Here is a 20,592-nt window from a genome sequence, read left to right on the forward strand (position 1 = left end):
GTGCGATTTCAGGATAAGGATATGGAAATACGCATCCTGCAAGTCGATCGACACCATCCAGTCCTCCTGATGCAGCGCTTGAAGAACCTGCCCAAGGGTGAGCATCTAGAACTTCTCTTGCTTCAGAAAAAGATTCAAGATCCTGAGGTCCAATATTGGACGCAATCTGCCGTCCTTTTTCGGAATCAGGAAATACTGGGAGTAGCATCCCTGACCCCTTTCCTGCTCTGGAACCACCTCTATCGCACCTTTTTTCAGTAACGTCAGGACTTCCTCCTGCAGGAGAAGAAGGTGGTCCTCTGAGCAAGCCCCTTGACAAGGAGGGTAATTTGGAGGGAATTTCCGAAAAGGAAGGGCGTACCCATTTTCTACAACATCTAGAACCCAAAGGTCTGTAGTAACCGATTCCCAATCTTGTAGAAAATGGGTAAGCCGGCCACCCACAGGAGCAACATGATCCAGAATGGTGGATCTAGGGCTGCCTTGCAGTGGTGGGAGGGGCTGAGGAGGAGGAAGAGGAGGGGGAGGAGAGCTGTCGACCTCAAATGCGACCCCTGATTCTGCCTCTGTAGCTCTTATACAGAGTGTTTTGCTGCTGTTGCTGCTGCTGCTGGGGCTGTCTGTAAGAACGAAAGGTTGACCTTCCGAAGCCCCTGTATCTCTTGAATGAGCCCCTTGACTTTGTTTGAAGGCTCAAAGGTTTAGCCGTGGCCTTACTCTCTTTAAATCTTTCAAGCGCAGAATCCGCTTTCTTGCCAAAAAGTCCGGAGCCATCAAAAGGCAAGTCCAAGAGCGTTGACTGGACATCAGGGGAGAACTCTGAAGATTTAAGCCACGCACTCCTCCTGGTGGCAACAGAAGACCCCATGACTCTTGCAACCGAGTCAGCTGTATCCAAGTCACTTTGGATTACCTGACGTGCTGCTGCTTGGGTATCCGAAAGGACCTCATTGAAACTCATCCTATCCTCTTCTGACAGCTTTGGGGCTAGGTTCTTTGCTGAGTCCATAAGAGTATGGATATATCGGCCCAAAAGACAGGTGGCATTCGTCGATTTAAGGGCCACGCTGGCAGAAGAGAAGACCTTCTTGGCCGACTGATCCAATTTCTTCGCCTCCCTGTCACTCGGGACTTGAGGAAAAGAACCTGTTGAATTTCTGGAACAGGCAGCCTGAACCACCAGACTCTCCGGAGATGGGTGAGATGTTAAAAAGTCTGGGTCCCCTGGAGTTGCCCTATACCTCCTAGCAATAACTTTTGAAACCGCAGGAACAGAGAAGGGCTTACGCCACACCTCCATTACTGGTTCTATAATGGCGTCATTAAAAGGGAGTAAAGGCTCCGATGCAGTAGAAGGAGAGTGCAGAACCTCCGTTAGGATGTTAGGCTTGAACTCTGCAGAAGGCAACTGCAGATCTAAAAGTTCAGCCGCCGTCTTAATAACAGCGTGGTATGAAGCCACATCCTTTGAAGGAGCATCAGAAGGAGGAGTAATCTCCCATTCAGGCGATAAATCCAGGCCACTTTTCTCCTTTAAACCATCAAACACATCGTCCGACTCCATCAGTTCACCTTCTTCTACTTCCTCCATCAGGTACCTCTGTTCATCCAGCACCCTTTGGTCCTCCCTCCTAGAACTGATCCTCACAACAGGAATCGGCGGCGCTGTGACCGAATCCGACGGCGCCGGCGTCGAGCGTGGATCCAAAGGGACAGCTGGCATTGAACGAGGTCGAGTTGGCACCGGAGAAGAGGGGAGCAGCGTCGTTGTCCTCGGCGCCGGTAGATGCCAAGACGGCGTCGCCGGAAAAAATGGCATGAAGGGAGCCTGAGGATAAGCTTGGGGAACTCCCAAACTGAAGGCCATAGGACCCATAGGACCCGAAGGTGCACCAGAGGGGTACATGGCTCTGGAGAAGTCTCCATACATAGCATTAAGATAATGCTTAGGTCCTGACCTGGGCCTGGAAACGCAGGATATTGCTCAGGCATCACCGGACTCGGGCCGACCGGCGCCGACGGTGGAATCAGCGGAGCCGAAGGCTCACCCGGAGCTGGAAGCTCCTCAATTGGAACCGGAGACGAAGCCGGAGCCGGAGATGGAGCCGGCGTCGGAGATGGAGCCGGGGTCGGAGCCGAAGAATGCTCCGGTGAAGCTACAGGTGACGACAGGCCAATAGGTGAATCAGGAACAGGCGAAGGAGATACAAAGTCCTTACGGCGTCGGGAGGGCGATGTCGATCTCAGAGCCGTATCCCTTTCTAAGTGATGTCGAGATGAATACCTCTTCTTTTTCTTATGCTTCTTGAACTTAGAAGCATGCCCCGAAGTCGACTTCGACTTCGACACCGACCTCGACCTCGACCTTCTCCGGCCTCGTTTTTCCTTCTTCATCTTGGCAATGAACAATTTTGCTTCCCTCTCCTTAAGAGCCTTGGAGCTCATCTTGCGACAGCAAGAACATCCTTCCACATCATGGTCCGATGACAGGCACCACACGCAGTCTTCATGCGGATCCGTTATCAACATGTGCTTTCCACACTCTCGACAAGGTTTAAAACCAGACTTCTTCGTCGACATTTCAGCTGAAGAAGAGAGAGAGAAACCAGCAGAAAACAAAGTAACAAGCACAGCTACAGAGAGAGTCCCGAAATCCGTTGGCGTCGACGGCATGGAAAAAAGGGAACTGACGTCAACACGTCGACGAGGTCTTCTTATGGAGCCGGTGACGTCAGCGGAGTCGCGAGCGGAGCCGTGTCTCTATGATGTCGTCTTTGACCTCATCGGCGTGGACTGCTACAAAAATTTCCGAATGTTGCTGGTGCAGGGGATATTCACAAGGTGAGGAATCCACTGGAAGATGTATCCATCAGAAAGAAGGCCTAAAATAAGAAGAGATGCAGCATTTTGAAGCAATTTTACTGTGTCAGATAGGCCGGTAAGCCAAGATACAAAGAAGTTCAATAATCAGTCCGAGTTAAAATTATATAAAGACTTGATCACCATTTTGCAACTATCAACTGAAAGAAGGGGGGCAGCACGTTCCAATGGTGTAAACAGGCATATGCCACAGTGGTGACCTGTGCAGAGAAATAAAGAGAGTTGGCAACGACTACACTCCGGTTATAGGCAGATGATACTGGGCCAAAATGATGTCCTAATTCAGTGCTCGACCAAAGGCATGACCATGCTGATGAGGGCTCAATGTAGATTAGCATCTCTGTCCAGTTTCAGGGAGTTAAGCTTTATACAAGATACTCCAGACATTCAGGCTATAAGCTTAAATGAAACCTCACCCAATTTGTCACTGAAAGAAACAATTACTGGTTGTCGTCTGCATGGGTGGGCCGTTAAAGAAAACTCTCCAAAAAAATGAGACACTAGAGGTGCGATATGAAACTGGAACAAGGTAGAACTAATTGATGAACCTTGCAGAACACCATAAAGTAATATCTTGAAAACAGAATGGTAAGGAGGGAGATTGTCAGTTTGTTCCTTACCAAAAGATTGACACCAAAGAAGAGTGGAATCCCATATAAATTGACCATGAACCCAGAGCACTGAGAACATTATGGTTATCCCGTAGCCTCCCTGACAATTCATCATCTTTGGTACAGCTCTAGAACAATATTTCAGCTGGGCTATAACCTCATTTCACTCAGCAATATGATTCACGTTCCCAACGATTTCTTGGTGCAACGAGGTGTGTGCCAGTGGACTTTAAATACACTGGAAATACATTTAGTTTATGTTCCCCCAAAATATAGCAACGTACTTGCGAGCGTATCGCAGCAGATTTATAGAAACTGACGTTTAAACCCTTTCCTTGCCTGTCCTTCATTAATGCACCGGGATTGTTCTGCAAGGAAGCTTCTCCTACATTATTTAGATAAGTTTCTTCAACATACATCAACTTAACAAATATGATGGGAATCCATCTTTAATATATATCAATTTTATCTCACGTTAAAAGCAATGAAAATAAAACTAATTAAGAGATGCCCACTATGGCACCCCACTATATCACATTGTTAAACCGAAACACAACATATCGATGTATAAGTAAGTGTTCCTGCTTAATGGTTCCGAGTTCAAGGATTATAGTCTAATATTGCTTCTAGGCCACTCATAGACAGTTTACAAAAACGCATTTGGCCTAAAGTCTCCGAAGTTTTTTACAAAGAATATTCCTTTTAAGAGAACAAGCCATTGAGCACCAAGATGGGGTACTAGGTAAACCAGAAATCAGTACTGATGGAGCTCTTTTCTAAAATGTGTTACACAACAACATATACCACATATTTAGCAGCCAGGATTTCTCAAGGTTGCTTCATATGGTGTGAGAAGTGTTATGGTTTAGTTTGATGTTACCTAAACATACTAAATCACTTTACAACAACACAAATCTCGACAGAGATTTGCCAAATTCGTACACCATTGGTGGTTCAAGCTGCAGCCATTCTTGCTGTGTAATTAGTGTGAATTGTAAAAACACAACCCTATAAAAAAGGAGAGATTCAATGCCCCTGGGACGGATGTCACTCCACTGTCTTGTTTTTTTTTTTTAACATGATTGATGATGCATCCAAATTTTAAACCAATGGCTGTAATAAGAATATCTGGATACAAATTAGTTGGTAGACATATTTTAAACATGTTTTTTTTTCCAAGGTTGTCAACATATATTTGCATGCGCTGGGTATATGTTCACAGTTCAAGAAAGACACTGCAAACAGGGCACGCATCCAGAAAAACACTGTGACGTGATTCTAACCCAACAGTTCAGTGAACTAGAGTGTTGAACTGTGTCACATATCGTTGTCTGCACTGTAGTACACCCAGCAGTCATCTTAGGGAGGGTAGGGGAGAGGTAGGGCCATCATGAGGCCCATAGCAATGCCATGGTCGTTTCCGCACTGAAATGCTGTCTGTCTGATGGCGACTCTCCCCTGTTTGTAAGCCTGGTTAGGTCTTGTACCACATCCATCACCAATGAGTCCTGGGCTATCGCAGCACCACATCCAAACATCCCTGCGCTCCTCCGGGGACTGATCCCACTGTGATGTCCCTGAATTCTGCCGATAAATCCTCCCAATGCCATGTGTGATCATGCCTGGCCCACCATTTAAAGTTGTCCATGTGCAAAGAAGTCAGTGAGATGTCCACCCACTGCATGTTCGATTTGGCCCATTGTTGCAGTCATGGGCCAGATGACGACGTCCAAGCCATGGCTATGCAACTTTGGCGAGTACCAGCGCTAAAGTGAGAAATAAATTGCCCTTTATCTTTTTCAAGGATCGCGGAAAAATGCCCAAGAAGCAGTATGTCGGGTCTGGCAATGCTTACTCTGTTTAGGGTGCATTCTTACCTGAGTATCACTTTGCCCAAGAACTGCATAATGGTGGGGCAGGCCATACCATGTGGAAAACATCTACATCGGGTGTGAGGCATCATGGGCAATTGCGATCCAATATTAGTTGGTAAGTTGTTTTTCTTTCTTCCAGTGATTTTGAAAACATGTGAAATATAAGTATTCTTATACAAGGACACACATGTGGACTTGCACTGGGGTGAAAATGGCATAAAATATCACCAGTAAGTACATAAAGATTATTTGTCAGCTTAACATACATGGGTTTCTGTTTTTCTTTTGCTGTATGCAATACCTGACACCATTCTTTGCTTGAATCTGTAACTAGGAGATGTATCTGAGTGTTCTTCTATATTAATGGAAGTGGTCAGAAGTCAAGGAGCAACCACATAAGACTTCTATGCATCTTCATAACTCATCTCTTTTTGCCAGACCCTCGGCAGGATGCCCTTCTTTCAAGCTTTTAGGGTCCAGTCCCATGTTAGCATTTGTGTAGTATTCTGTCATTTTTATGCTATAGATCGAATGTTCATATTTTTACTCTCCTATATTGAGGTTGGTGGCATTTTCTGCAGCATTTATTACAGCGCCCTGTATATGAAAGAATTGTTCAGGAGATTTCCCTGAAGAAATGATACACTGGTATGATGTTTCTTTTTTACTACAAAACGCACACACACAATCAGGCTTTACCTTTTAGCAAAGTGCCACCTAAAATGTTTGACGTTTTCATTCATATTCTGGAGTGTGCATGCATTATAGTAACGTTTTTGAGTGATAAATTAAGCACCACCAAACTGTTGGTTATTTATCACAGGGTATTCATCATAAGCCTCACCATTTTTACCACAACGGAATATAAACAACTATGTTTGACACAACAAACATGGCTGCTCCTTGGTTATCTCTTTGTATTATGCCCAGCGTTCAACACTGTGACCAGATATTTTAAGAGCAAAATATGCCACAATCTTGGGTAAGCCCAACAATTAAATGGAATGGAGCAAGAAAGAAAGAAAGAAAGAAAGAAGAAAGAAAGAAAGAAAGAAAAAAAAGAAAGAAAGAAAAAAAAGAAAGGAAGAAAAAAAGAAAGGAAGAAAGGAAGAAAGAAAGAAAGAAAGAAAGAAAGAAAGAAAGAAAGAAAGAAAGAAAGAAAGAAAGAAAGAAAGAAAGAAAGAAAGAAAGAAAGAAAGAAAGAAAGGAAAAAAGAACAAAAGAACAAAAATAGAGTGGAACAAAACACATGCCGCTATTAGACCGGATAATTTCCACTCCTGGAAATGCTCTTGTTGGCAGGAAATTAGATTTTATTGTCCATCTGCGTGGAAAAATTACATTTTGTTTGCTGCAGGAGAAATTTCAGCTTCACAGTAAATGACTGATAAAGAGGGTGAAAGCACCGAGAGTGATAGGCTCGACAAGGCCTTGGAGATGAGGCAGTTGGTGGAGAGAATGTGTAAATTAAGAAGAATAACACATACTGATACACTTGCTTCACACAATTAGAATTATAACACTATTACATGAAAATATTTGTTAAACACATTCTCATTTCTAATGAAAGTAATTATAATGGACCTCAAAATTACTTTTCAACAAGCCCGATTCCATATACGAGTTGTCTGTTTGACGACACATAGTGCATGTATAATGTAATTTGAATGGAGCATACCTCAACTCTAGCCTTGTAAAAGTCAATATCATGCATCCTTTCTTTGTATCGAATGATTTCACTCTCCAGCTTGTCAACTCTGATTGCCTTTTCTCGCAGTGCATCTAATTCATCACGGTACACTCGAGCAGAGCGCGCATCGGAAAGCAGATTCAAATTCTAAAAAAGAAACAATGGTCATATTACAACAAAAACAAGTAACGGTAAAACCAATAAGTCTGGGTATTTTATAAGTCAAAGTGCTTCTTTATTGATTGGGGCGTTTGAGCGTGTGTAGTGTCCCTGAGTGAGTGGGTTGATCGTAGAATAACTTAACAGTTTAATAAATGGGTGAGTAAATGACTGCAAGGATAACTAATGGGTGAGTGAGTGCAGGGATGGATGCTTGAATGGTTCAGTTCATGGATGAATAAAGTAAGTGTTGGATAAATGAGTGGTGCATGAATGGACCAATGGATGTTTGAGTATGTGAACAGATGTAGGCAGGTTACACAGTCTTACAGTTGGGCAGTCAGATCCCAGCAGCCTAACTTATAAAAGCCCCAAAAATGAGCAATAATACACCAGTGCGTCATTGCACAAAGCTGGGCACCACTGTGCCAAAGAAATCCCACAAAAAAGATGAATTACTACCATCCTGCCAGTGGAAGTTTTAAACTAAAGAGGAATTGCAAATGTCCTCAGTTCATATATACATTCGCCCAATCTCTCCTTAATAATTATTGCATGTTTCGGTTTCCACTGCCATGGATTCCTTATGAATGCATATCTAAACTTGCATTCAGAAAATGTAAGAGCTGACCCAGATGTGCACCCTCACTTAGGCGTTTTAGATTCATGACTACATTTGCCCCAAACACATTTTTCAATGCTGCATTCAGTTTTTTACCACTGTTCATTAATCAATAATATAAACCCAGAATTGTGCCATCACTCATCAATAATTAGTGCAATATGTATTTACCTCAAGAGTCAGACATTTTTAGCACATGGCCAGATTTGCACCTTCAATCAACAACCTTCATTGGACGTTAAGATTTGCCCGATTATTCAGCAATTCTTGGTGGATATTCATGTTTGTTCCATACTGGGTGCGTGTTCATATTTGCCCCAGTCGGTAATCTTTGCTGCATGCCCAGTTAATAATCCTAAATGCGTGTTTGAATTTGCAATATCCGTGTGTAATCCAGTTCTTGAAGCGCAAACCACCCTTGAATTCTGCAGTAATCCACAGCGGCTGTCCAGGTCAGGCTCTGGTGTGTGACAAGTGTGCACACTGCTTTGTGGGGAGGAGCCTTTCGATCAACTTAGGGGAGTGAGTCCTTCACATCCTCTGCTGCCCCAAAGAGCACAGATCTCAGTGGCACCACACATACTAAGACTTAAGGTAGGTAGGTGTCATGACAAGGGCCAAAGTCTAATCCAGTGACTGATCCAAAATGTGGAGGCCATCCTGGAACAACATAGACCCAGTGTATCTCATCACCTCTAATGACCCGATTTCACCAGCAACCTCAGAGCATAGTGATATAGCAAGCAAATCAAAATGTTTCAAGCGTGCCCGAAGCTGTGTCTCGGGGAGTTCACCATTGCAACGAATAGAGAGGGGATTCGACAGCAGTACGCATTGCACAGTAATACAGCTGTGTGATCCTCACCACTGGAGAGTCACACAGCGGCGGCCGCTCCGATGGAGCGGAGGAGCGCCGACACCCGCTACCACCAGCAAATAAAACAAGGTTGGAACCCGTTTTATGTTGATCCCCTGGACCCACCCTCAGGACTCTGACGAGTCTTGGGGGTGGGACCAGGGGAGGACACTGCTGATGGGGAAGTTATGGGCACTTCCTTCACTGTGCCTGGGGTGTTTGGCCGGTCGTCTCAGGCCGGCCAAATACCTCACGCGCAGTGATGCTCTCTGCAGCCCCAGCTGCATTGCTGGAAAGGCAGGCACAGGCTCCCAGTCTGCCTGGGATCGCAAGTTGCTGGTGCATGGCCGCAGTGCATCCTGGTAACCTGTGCCCAGAACCAGGAAGAGCACGATGTGGCGGGAGATGGTGGCATGAAGGCACTTGTTTTCCTTAATTTTTGTCCCCTGGCCCCACCTCCCTCTTTCCTCCTTCGGCCCAGCCCGTCCCGCCACTTGGGCAAGGAACGGGCCTCTACTGGAGTCACACTCTTTTGAAAGGCAGTGTTCAGCTTGGGAGTTACCATCTGCTTTGGCCTCACACAGCACTTCTATGGAGGGGGAGTGTACAGAGGCCATGGCAGCGTCTATGAAGACAGACTCAAGTGTTCACCCCTCCATATGCAGGCTCAAACAATGAAGAAATGTCATATCAGAGTTCCTACTCCCCGCCGCTGACATGTGGACTGACTCAAAATGTCAATGACACATGCAACAAGGAATAGATGAGCATGTTAAGAATGGAATCGGTTAATTTACGCCATATCCTCAACAGTAACAGAAAATCAAACCTCTATCGGCCTAATTACGAGCTAAGGTGTTATTTTTCGCCTCTGAGAAATAATGATATTACAGGGTTAGTCATTTATCAGGAGTGATAAATAACATCTATTACGGATTCACGGGGAATAACATGCAAAGTTTGGTGTTTAACCCACCAATATAATTATACAGTAAATACTGTGGGGCTTATTTACAAGAAACTGACCAATCTCTGCGTCAGAGCACAGATGAGTTAGTTTCCTTGCGCCGGGAATAGAAACCCTTGCGCCACCATGGATGTGTTGTATTTACAATACAATGCACCATGGCGCAAGGATTGACGGATGCGTCAGAAATTCTGACGCATCTGTTGGTGCAAAAGTCACCCATTGCGGGAGTTGTGTCGCAAGCATGACGCAACTCCAGCAATGTTTGGGGCAGGCCTATACTTAATACACTGCGTCACTCCTTACGTCTGTTCCAAGCAACCGTAAGGTTTGACGCAGTGGCATCTTAGAAGTGGTGCAGTGAAATCTTGTAGTTTTACTGCGTCACTTCTACGAGGCTTTCTCGTGTGGGAACGCTCACCCTGTATACATTATACCTGATGCAGGTATACTGTTGCACAGGGGTTTACAAAGTGACTCATCTGCCTTGATGCGTCACATTGTAAATGGGCTGCAACTTGGCGCATTGTGTACGCCCCCGCAGCGTGACAAGAAGAAACGCAACAGCAGCACAAAAGTGTTGCAAGGGGCTTGTAAATCTGCCCTGTATGCTTTCCCCTCTTACATTTCAGCAGGTTTGATCTGCCGAAATGTAACGAAGGTAGAGTTATTTAATGCATCCAATAATTATCAGATGCCTTAAATACCTTCAAATTCTTAATTTCGACCCATGCATAAACAGGAGTTTTCGCATGGGTCAGAATATCACAAAGAACTCGTAATCAGGCCCTATGTGTCTTATCCACTACAGTAATTCTCAGGGAAACACCCCTCAAAGTTTGACCTACTCTTAATGAACCCTAAACAAAACGAATTGTTGAATTAAAATGATTTGAATGAAAATAATTTTTCCATTACAGTGCCTTTCGATTTACTATAAGGACAATAATACAATGGATAACACTAACTTTCAGATAAAACAGGCGTATGTATATATATATATATATATATATATATATATATATATCAGCAGAAAGTCCTGTAATAGTTCAACTTAGCACAGAGGAACACACGGGCACGGACCACAGCAGCAGTTGAAATCGAAATTTATTTTACAAGCCGGAGACGGTCCACATGACGCGTTTCGGTCGCTGACCTGCGACCTTGATCACATGAACACACTACGTGCAAGTAGCAGCATAAATAGGCAGGTAAGTGAGAACGTGTTGCGAAATCCAATAGAAAGTGAAAACATACTAGCATTGTTACGGTAAAACAAACAAATATATGGCCGTGTAAATACACAATAATGCTTTCCTTTGACATTAAGACAAAATAGAAGGCAGTGACTTGCTAAATAACAGCTGAATCAAGTTACAAATAGTACTGAAACAGCGATGCATAGCTTCAATGCCCTAAGAAATAGTAGAGTTAGGTTTCTAAAAATATAGGAAGACAGACTCATTAAATAAAGATGTTGAAAGACAATAATGAAGAAAACAACAATAATGAAAAAAGCTATCAATCATAGCATAATGCTGTGAACTCTCAGTTAGCAAAAAATAATAATAATAACACCAGTACCATATGGCTAAGCCCCAATGTCCGCATAATACGTGGTCATCTAAGGTAGGGCAAATGATGAAACAGAGTAATAACCAGAGAATTGAAGCCACCTCCTGGTACAATTGAACGGATTGCTAAGTATAGCATTGATAGATAAAGTCTAAAAAATGATATTACATATACACACAAACTGCGTGATATAATGAGTCTAAACCGTTGTAGCATGGATTGATATGGACAAAAGACAAAAGGGCTATAAAAGGAAAAAACAAGCAAAGAGAGTCAAAATAGGGTTATAGAAATACTAAAAAATTATTTTAAGTCACAGCGCCTTATGCCTTACCGTACAAAGTAGTGCATGAAATAAGTGAAAAAATATTGCAACATATTTTATAGTGACAACTAAATAAGTAAATGTGATGCGAAGTATAAAAATGAAATGTAATATATCTCATATCGATGAATATGACAACCATATGGTAGGATTCACAGAGATATAAACAACTATATGAAACCTAGCCGGATTTCTACAGATAACGTGAAAAACTACCAACGTAGATTTCAGTACTGTCCACATAATGCGGAAAAAACATAACTCCAAAATGGAGAATCAGGCCTCTAGTGTTAAGAAAGAATTGAGGGTAAAACAAAAGACATACAAACAAACTTTTGGAGAAGAATAGGATACATAAGATTAAAGAATGAGGCAAATAGCTAGTACACAGAACAGAACCTCTCAAACGATGGAAACGAGTAAAGGTCAGACGTATTGAGGTAGAAAAGGATACCAGCAGCAGAATATGTATTATAATAGAAATAAGACAAGAGAGAGCAAGCTCATATCCAGCATGTCAAATTAAAGATAATTATACAGATCTTCACTGCTATTTAAACCAAAAGGAACCCTGGTATCCAGTTCAAGGATATAGCGACTTTCTAGCTGTCGCAATTTCTTCTCTCGATTACCACCACGTTTAAGCTTGGGAACATTGTCTATAACAAAGTACTGTAGGTGATCGAGATTGTTTTTATGTATCTCTTTGAAGTGTCTCGCCACTGGATAGTTAGGATCACTGTTAACAATCGCCCTTAGATGTTGGAGAATCCTAACATAAACTTGGAGTTTGGTACTTCCAATGTACATAAGATTGCAGCTACACCGGAGGATGTAGACAGCGAAGTCAGTTCTGCAGGTGTACTTATGTTGTAAAGTAATGGGCTTGTTGCAGAATTTGGCAATGACTTCGGTGGTATTGATGCGAAATTTGCATGCTCTACAAGAGTTGCACTTGTAGAAACCTTTCATGTTAGAGAGCCAGTTGGATTTGATCATAACTTCTGGACTACTCTTAACCAAGGCATCTCTCACAGAGAATGCCTTTCGATAAGTAATGGTAGGTTTTTTAGCAATAATGGGGCCCAGAACTGGATCAGTTTGTACAATACACCAGTGACGATTCACAATGGCTTTGATAGCTCGTTCCTCTCTACTGTATGTGATGATTAATCGTGTGTCAACTGTACCCTTTTCATCGTTGTCAGTAATGGTATCTGTGTTATCAGAATCATTTCCTGTGTTGGAAGCTAAAAGTGTAGTCCTAGAGATAGCATTAGCCCTGGTTCTAGCTTTCTGGATAGAGGCTAGGCTGTAACCCCTGGCTACAAAACGAACGAGAGTCTCATCCTGATGAAACTTCAAATCAGATTCTGTGCTACAGATTCTCCTCAGGCGCAGCATCTCACCATAAGGTATGCTAGCTATAAGATGTTTAGGGTGATAGCTAGTCGCATGGAGTGTGGAGTTGCCTGCAGTTGATTTGCGGTGAAGTTTAGAGTGCATAACCCCTTTATCTATATACACAGTGACGTCAAGGAAATCAATAGTGGTGGCGCTGATGTTGGCATTGAATTCTAAGTTGACAGTATTGCAGTTGATAGCTTTCACAAAATTGTGGGCACTCTCAATGGTACCATTCCATACAACATAAACATCGTCTATGTAGCGGAGCCGACTGACTATGTTGGTCTCCCATGCTTCTTTGTGGTTAACTAAAAGTACCTGTTCCTCCCACCAGCCTACGTGTAAACAAGCATAGCTGGGAGAGAAACAGGCACCCATCGCAACACCACGCATTTGCTGGTACACAGTTCTGTCAAACAAAAAATAGTTAATATTCAGACACCAATCATGAACAGCAATAAAGCATTGTGACGATGATGAGAGATGGAGCGTCCCTGCAAAAAATGTTCGCATGCTTTTAATCCATCACAATGATTAATACTGGTGTAGAGGGACGTGATGTCCATAGATATTAGAAGGAATTTGTCAGACCATTGTATGTCCATGATTTTGTTAAGGAAGTCACTTGTGTCACGCAGGTATGAGGGTAAAGCCATCACAAGGTCCTGTAAAAAGAAATCTACATACCTAGACATGTTCTCACAAAAGCTATTACATGCTGAAATAATAGGGCGCCCCGGTATGGGTAAGGTACCCCCTGTGAACTTTTGGAAGAAAGTACAGAACAGGCATAGTAGGAGTTTCATGATGGAGAAAAGAGAATTCATCTTTGCTAATGAGCCCCTCCATTTTGTAGCTTAGGAGTTTCTTTTTGAGTGAGGCTCTACTCTTATTGTATTCTTATAGAGAAGTTACTTTGTAGCATGTACTGTCATTAAGATGTCTTAGTGCTTCAGCGAGGTACTGATGTTTGGGCCAAAGGACAATATTCCCTCCTTTGTCGGATTTATTCACGACAATTTGGTTGTTGTTACGCAGTTTTTTGATAAGGCTGAATAAATGTCTATTGCGGTTATTGAAGCTTTTATGTTTGCTTTTGTGATGTAATTCTTTCAAATCTTCAACAACAACATCATTGAAGGTGTCAATCGCATCCTTTGGCATCATTGGTGTGAATGTAGAAGAGGGCTTAAAAGGACTGATTATTTTAGCTACAGTGCTGAGACCTTCGTCACGCAGGAGCTGGGTGGTGGTGACAGATGAAAATCCTGATTCCAATTCACTCATGGTTCTGATGTTGTCAATATCAGCGACAACAAGATTGCCGCAAGTATTGGTGGTGTCAGGCATATTAGTAGTAAGATCAATGTTAGAGTGCATGGTCTTGAAGAATTTTATCAACTTCAGTTTTCTTATAAATTTGTAGATGTCTACACGTGTCTTACTATAGTTGAAGCTACTTTCCATGCAATAAGTAAGGCCCAGAGATAGAAGTTGGGTTTCTGCTTTAGTTAAAGCAGTGTCAGTCAAATTGATAATTGTGTTCATGTTGCCATTTATTGACGTCGCCAGTTGTTCTGTCTTCTGTTGCTGTTTGGCCTTAAATCTTTTTTGTTTCCTTCTTTCGCGCCTTCTTCTGTTGCGCCGGTGTCTTGTTTCTTTTGCGGTCGCGGGCGCAGAGTTTGACGCCGATCTAATCGTAAAAAATCAAGTTCTTCTGCTAGCGTAAAGTTATTAATAGTAGTTTGCTGGTGAGTTGATATTTCACGGCCGTCCTCTGAATCAGTGCCACTCCCCATGGCGGAGCTCAAATCTGACACGGATGAGGTGTCGGGTATCACACTGCTGGCTTGTGCCTCATGCCTGGATGTAGTAGGTTTGTTGGTCCGTAATCTTTTAGCAGAATCTAATTTGCGCGCAAAAGTAAAGATTTGCCTGGTCTCATAATCGGATTTATCACGAGCAAACTTAAACGCTTTTCTTGTTTTAATAATTTCCACTTGTTTCTCGAGTCTTACGATAATTTCCTCGCGTCCTTTAGCAATGAGGTCTTGATGGCTAGATTTGTTAAGTTCATTGTTAATATTTTCTATTTCTTTCATTGTGGCAAGGCGATCAATTTCTGCGTACTTAATTAGAATGACAATCAGCCTCATTGAAGCATCCAAGTTACTCTCAGCCCACTCTTTCAACATGAGCGGGTTAGGATTTTCAAAGCTTGGGGCAAGCATGATTCTTAGCCCACGGGGTACACGTCCAATGTCTCTATATTTTTGTAAGGATTTGCCTTCCCACCATTTAGTGAGTTCTGTTTTCATCTTCTTCTCCAACTGTCTGAGTAATGTCTTGTAATCACTGTTGCCGGTATCAGAACTAGGACCGGATTTAGCAGCTGGGTCTCGAAACTCAGGTATATTATCAAATAGCGCATCAGCGGCTGCCTCGCGCTCACGTAGCGCTTCAGTGGACATAGTAGATGTAAGGATATATCGGCTTTTGACTAGTTCAATGTGACTAACAGCATAGGAACTGTGTGCTGCTTACGTCAACAAGGATAATGTTGCAACCTCCTAAAACCTACCCACAACAACGTGATCTTTACCACTCACCGGCAGGCTAAACAGATGCTCAGCATGTCCTCCGACTCGCGTAGAATCTCCGCCACATCCAATGAGGGTTAGGATTGTATGTTGAGATGTGCTGCTTGACCCGGAGAGGAGTCGTTGGCGCCTATCGCGCAGGCAAGATGGCGGCACCCGCTGCATAGACGAAGATCCCTTGTGCTGCTACAACGTCGCCTGGGGGGGTAAATGGAGTTGAGTGTGGACTCGGCTTCGTGGGTGTGATGACTGCCTTCTGGAGCAGGTCTTGGATGGTCTAGACGACAGATTTATAGCCGTGATTAACTCCTATCAGTACGGCTGGTGCGACGCCACACGTGCAATGACGGAAATGCCGGCATATGGGCGAGAATGTGACAGTCTGCTCCTTCCAAGGTAGAACCAGGCTAGCGTGGCCGAGCCTGAAACACCACCTGCAATGAGGCCTGCTTTCCTAATTCGGTGACATCAGAGCCTGTATATGAGGTTGTAGAGCTGCGAATGTCTTTGGCACTACGCTGCGAGGGGTCAATCTTCCATACTGCTACCCTGTGACTTCACCTGCACCTCCTTTGCCTTGATACGCGGTTCTCTTCTGTGGTGGCGTGGCCTAGCCTTGTTCACGTATGCTGTTTTCCACGATGGGGTCACAAGTCTCTGCCCTTAGGTGAAAAGTGCGTGCTTCCTTCCGGCGATACATCGATCGTGTGGTTAACGGTTGGGGATGTGCCAGGTGATTCGTCCATGTTACCACGTGTGGCAGACTTATTAGATCAATGTGAGTTTACCCGAATTGGCTACTACAAGTCGGCAGAGGTGACTGTGGCCGTAAGGCACTCTACAAGTGAGGGTTGAAGCCCAGGAAGACAGTTGTGACTGGCCACGGAATCTGCACGACTGGCAAACATGGCTGATAGTAAGGACTCTGTGAAAAGCATGAAGAGACTCAAATCTGATCAATCGAATCCAAGTTCTCCCAGCAAGGGAGGGAAAAGCAATCCGGATCCAATGGAGCTGATACTTAATAAGTTGGATGAAGTAAGGGAGTTGGCTAAAGCGACTAAAGATGAGGTAGCGGCTATTAGGCAGGATAATCGCGAAACCAATGCGAAATTGTTGGAGGCAGAATCGAGGATTAGCAGACTCGAGGATCTAGAAGTAAAGTCATGTGCAGCCATCAAGCGCTTATGCATAACCACGGATCAATCTATGCGGAAACTGGCGGAGTTGGAAGACAGGAATAGACGGGGAAACCTCCGCATTTTTGGCCTTCCGGAAGGGTCGGAGGATCAGCATGGGAGCTGTGTGGCCTTCCTGGAGTCTTGGTTCACCCAGGCTACTAACCTATCCTTCCACCATCCTCTGGAGTTTGATAGGGCTCATAGAGTGCCAGGCAGGATAAGTAAAAATCAAAAAGGTCCTAGAGCAATTGTGTGTAAGCCGTTGCGATATCAACATGTAGAGCAGATTCTTGATTTCATGCGGAAAAACAATCATATTTTATGGAAATCGGCCAAAATATACATCTCACAGGACTACAGTAAAGAGACGGTGGAAGTTAGGAAGGCGTTCCTGGCACTTCGACCGCTACTAAAGAAAAGGGGCTTCCAATATGGGTTTGCAGGCCCAGCAAAATACCGTGTGATGGTCCATGGCTCTCCGCACCTTTTTTCGGATCCTCTGAAACTGAAACGCATGCTTGATGGGCCGGAAGACTTAGACATGGAAACAAGTTCCTCAATGGGTGCAGTAGAACAGGCCTCGGCCTCAGGGTATAAGTGATTGCTCCCTGCTATCCTTTGCCATTCATAATTTCGTATAAGCTCCTTCCTTAGGTGGAAGGTTGCCAGCAGCACGACTCTCTGCTTCAAGACACTCCCCAAGGAAGTTCTGTTGGCTGTATGCAGTTGTTCCTGATATCTGGTCACATAGTATGTTTTGGTTAATGCCTCTCGATCTGATGGGTGTCAGCTCACTTGCCCAGATTGTTAATGGCCATGTATCACAAGCTTGCATATGTGGGTATGTAAGGATTGTTGGGGGCGGGCTGTTGCTTGGTTGCTGGTTTTAGACCGGCTGAAGAGGTCCCTGAGGGTTGTACTATTGATGCAGGTTGTTTGTCGTTACAGGGGGTAGAAACAGGCCTCAGTTCGATTGGGTTAGTTCCTCTGTTTTATGTTTTTCATCATGCTGTAAGGTCATGCACGGGGGGGGATTCCGACGCAGTCTCTTTCCAGTCACCATGCCTACATCGTACAGTTGGGGTGGGGAGGGAGGGGGAATGGAGGGGGTTTTGTGGGTAGGGTTATGTGTTCTTTGTTTTTTGCTTATGTTTTCTCTGGCTTGCATGGTCTTCATCTTCTTAGTGCTCATGGGTGAGGGTGGTGCTGGGCTCTCCTACGGCTCTAACAGTGCTTACATTGTGGATTATATACAAATCGATATGTTGATGCAACCTCCTGATGCTGCATAGCTCAATTAGTTCTCCGATGGGAATATGTAATATGGACAGATTGAAGATATTGTCGTTTAACGTTAAGGGTCTGAACCAGCCGGTCAAGAGACAGAAGATTTTAGATTATGTAAAAAGACTGAGTGGTGATATTGTTTTACTTCAGGAGACGAAGCTTGAGTCCAAGCAGTTTTACCACCTGAGGAATACATTTTATAATGAGGTTGTGGGTGCTGAGGCTGTAAACAAAAAGAATGGTGTTCTGATACTTGTTGCGAGGAAATCTAAGGTGGAGATCTTGTCCTCTGAAGCGAGTGTAGACGGTAGGTGGGTAACGGCCAAAATGAGTAGGGATAATACAGAGTTTTATGTTACTAACATATATGCCCCCAACACTAGTGACTTGGTTTTTTGGGACAAACTGCATAAACACCTTGAAACTATTCCAGATAATGCGGTCCATATTTTAGCTGGGGATTTCAATCTTCCAATGGATGCGACCTTAGATAGAGACTCACACTGTCCCTTCAAATCAAACAAATCTCATAAAGCTTTTCTTAATTTGTGTAAACGCTTTAACTTGGTGGATACATGGAGACTCCAGAATCCCACGGGGAGGGATTATACTTTTTTCTCTTCCCCACATGACTCGTACTCCCGGATTGACTTTATCCTCATAACACAGAATGGCGTCCCTAGATTAGAATCTACTACCATTGAACCTCGTGTATTGTCTGATCACTCGTGCATCTCTTTATCAATTGCTAATGTCAAACCATCCTCTCGTCAGACATCTTGGCGTTTGAATGATGAAATCTTAAATAGTAGCGAAAATGCGTGAAGAAAACTTCCTGCTGGTGTGAGCACTGTAGACACAGCAAACGTGTTGCTATACAATTTAAACAAATGAGTGAATTCAATTATCAAAGCTCATGAAGATCTTCAATGTTTCGAAGTTTTTATTGCATTCTATCTCTGTAAATGCACTTCAATTAGAATCACAATGTTCTGTGAAAACGAACAGAATCCATAGCTGACGTAAATTCAACAGAACTCAATGCATTTCGGGTCAAATGCGGACCCTTCATCAGGGGTCAATATTCCATGCTACAAAAAACAAACAAAAGAAGCAATTCAACTGCATTGTCCTCATAACCCAAAGACTTGATAATTTACAATTGCTGTACGAGAAAAACTTTCTCTCTATGACATACCAAAATGTGTACATTAGTTTAGCTGAAAATGCGCAAGGGCGAAAAACAGACAAGAAAAAAGATAAAAGATAAAAGATCATGCTACTTCGGTGAAAACAAAGCGTGACCGATTGGCTCGGTGGAAAACAGTTGCTCTAATGTGAAAAAAGATGGCGAAGAGTGAAGTGATTGTGCCCAAACTCATGGCTAAACTCATAGTTATGCAGTTTAACTGTGACTAACCACCTCACCCAGTGTAACAAATTTGCTCCGCAAGTTAATTTAAGATACGCTAAGGTTTCAACCGTGCGTGTCACACTCACCAAGTCTGGAAATGATGCATGGTTACTCAGCCAAGGTTGGGTGCGTGACGTGCTCAACGTCACCATTTAAAAAAATGGGTCAATGAAAATAGAAAGCGGATCACCGTGATGAATACTAAACATAAAAAACAGACTTGAGTGCTGTGGTGAATGCTAAACATAGAAAACAAACTCGAGTACAGACAAATAACGAAATAGTTTTTGAAATACAACCTAAAAACAATACACAATTGGTTAAGTGCAGCATATAAAATATATCACATATGATTTTATAGAAAACAACTGTATTCAATCCTATCATTTAATCCAATAGGTTGGAGAGATTGTAATTTTTTAGTCCAAAAGAATTCAGAGCGTGCTAATGATTTAGCAGGATCGCACTCTCCTGTAGGTTTCTGCGATTCAAGAATGGTGAAACGTAGTTGCGCAATGTTATGTCTTGCATCTTTCCAATGCATTGCGACTGTAGATTTTTCATTCATCAAGCGAATGTTACTCTTGTGTTCACCTATTCGTGTCTTTACTTTTCTTTCAGTTCGACCTACATAGATCTTGTCACATGGACATTTCAAGGCATAAATTACATTCGTGGTATCGCAAGTTCTTGAGTGTTGTAGATTGATTTTATGACCTTTGGTTGGATGATAGAAGACAGCGCCTGTCATCACATTATTACAATGAATGCAGTTCATACATTTTTGCATGCCTTTAAATGCCTTTTTGGGAATCGTTGGATGTTTTGACAATAGTTCTTTAAGGTTCTTGGATCTCTGCATGGCAAAAATTGGAGGCTGTGGAAACAAACTAATGAGATCTGGTTCAGTTTTTATAATGTCCCAAAGTTTTAAGATGGTAGATTTGATCAAGGTGGATTGTGTTGAATGTTTCAGAACACAAATAGGACGGTGAGTTTGCAGTTTCTCTGTGGGTTTCAGTAAATCTGTCCGATCTATGTTTTCCAATCTTCGGCAACTTTGGTCAAGAATGTTATCTGGATATCCTCTCTTCCGAAATTTGTTAGAAAAATTGTGAATGATCTCTCTCGTGTCTTGAGAGTC

At 43.2% G+C, this 20,592-nt stretch overlaps 1 protein-coding gene across 1 annotated transcript in view; it reads right to left on the bottom strand.

Moving 5' to 3' along the window:
• CCDC88A (coiled-coil and HOOK domain protein 88A) overlaps window positions 1–20,592 on the bottom strand; it is an 888,939-nt gene that overhangs the window by 449,491 nt on the left and 418,856 nt on the right. The window contains exon 10 of the mRNA XM_085612608.1: window positions 7,044–7,202. Coding sequence (XP_085468734.1) covers window positions 7,044–7,202 — 159 coding nt within the window. The remainder of the gene's footprint in view (window positions 1–7,043; window positions 7,203–20,592) is intronic.

The sequence above is a fragment of the Triturus cristatus genome, chromosome 6, assembly GCF_964204655.1.
Source record: "Triturus cristatus chromosome 6, aTriCri1.1, whole genome shotgun sequence".
Lineage (NCBI taxonomy): Eukaryota > Metazoa > Chordata > Amphibia > Caudata > Salamandridae > Triturus > Triturus cristatus.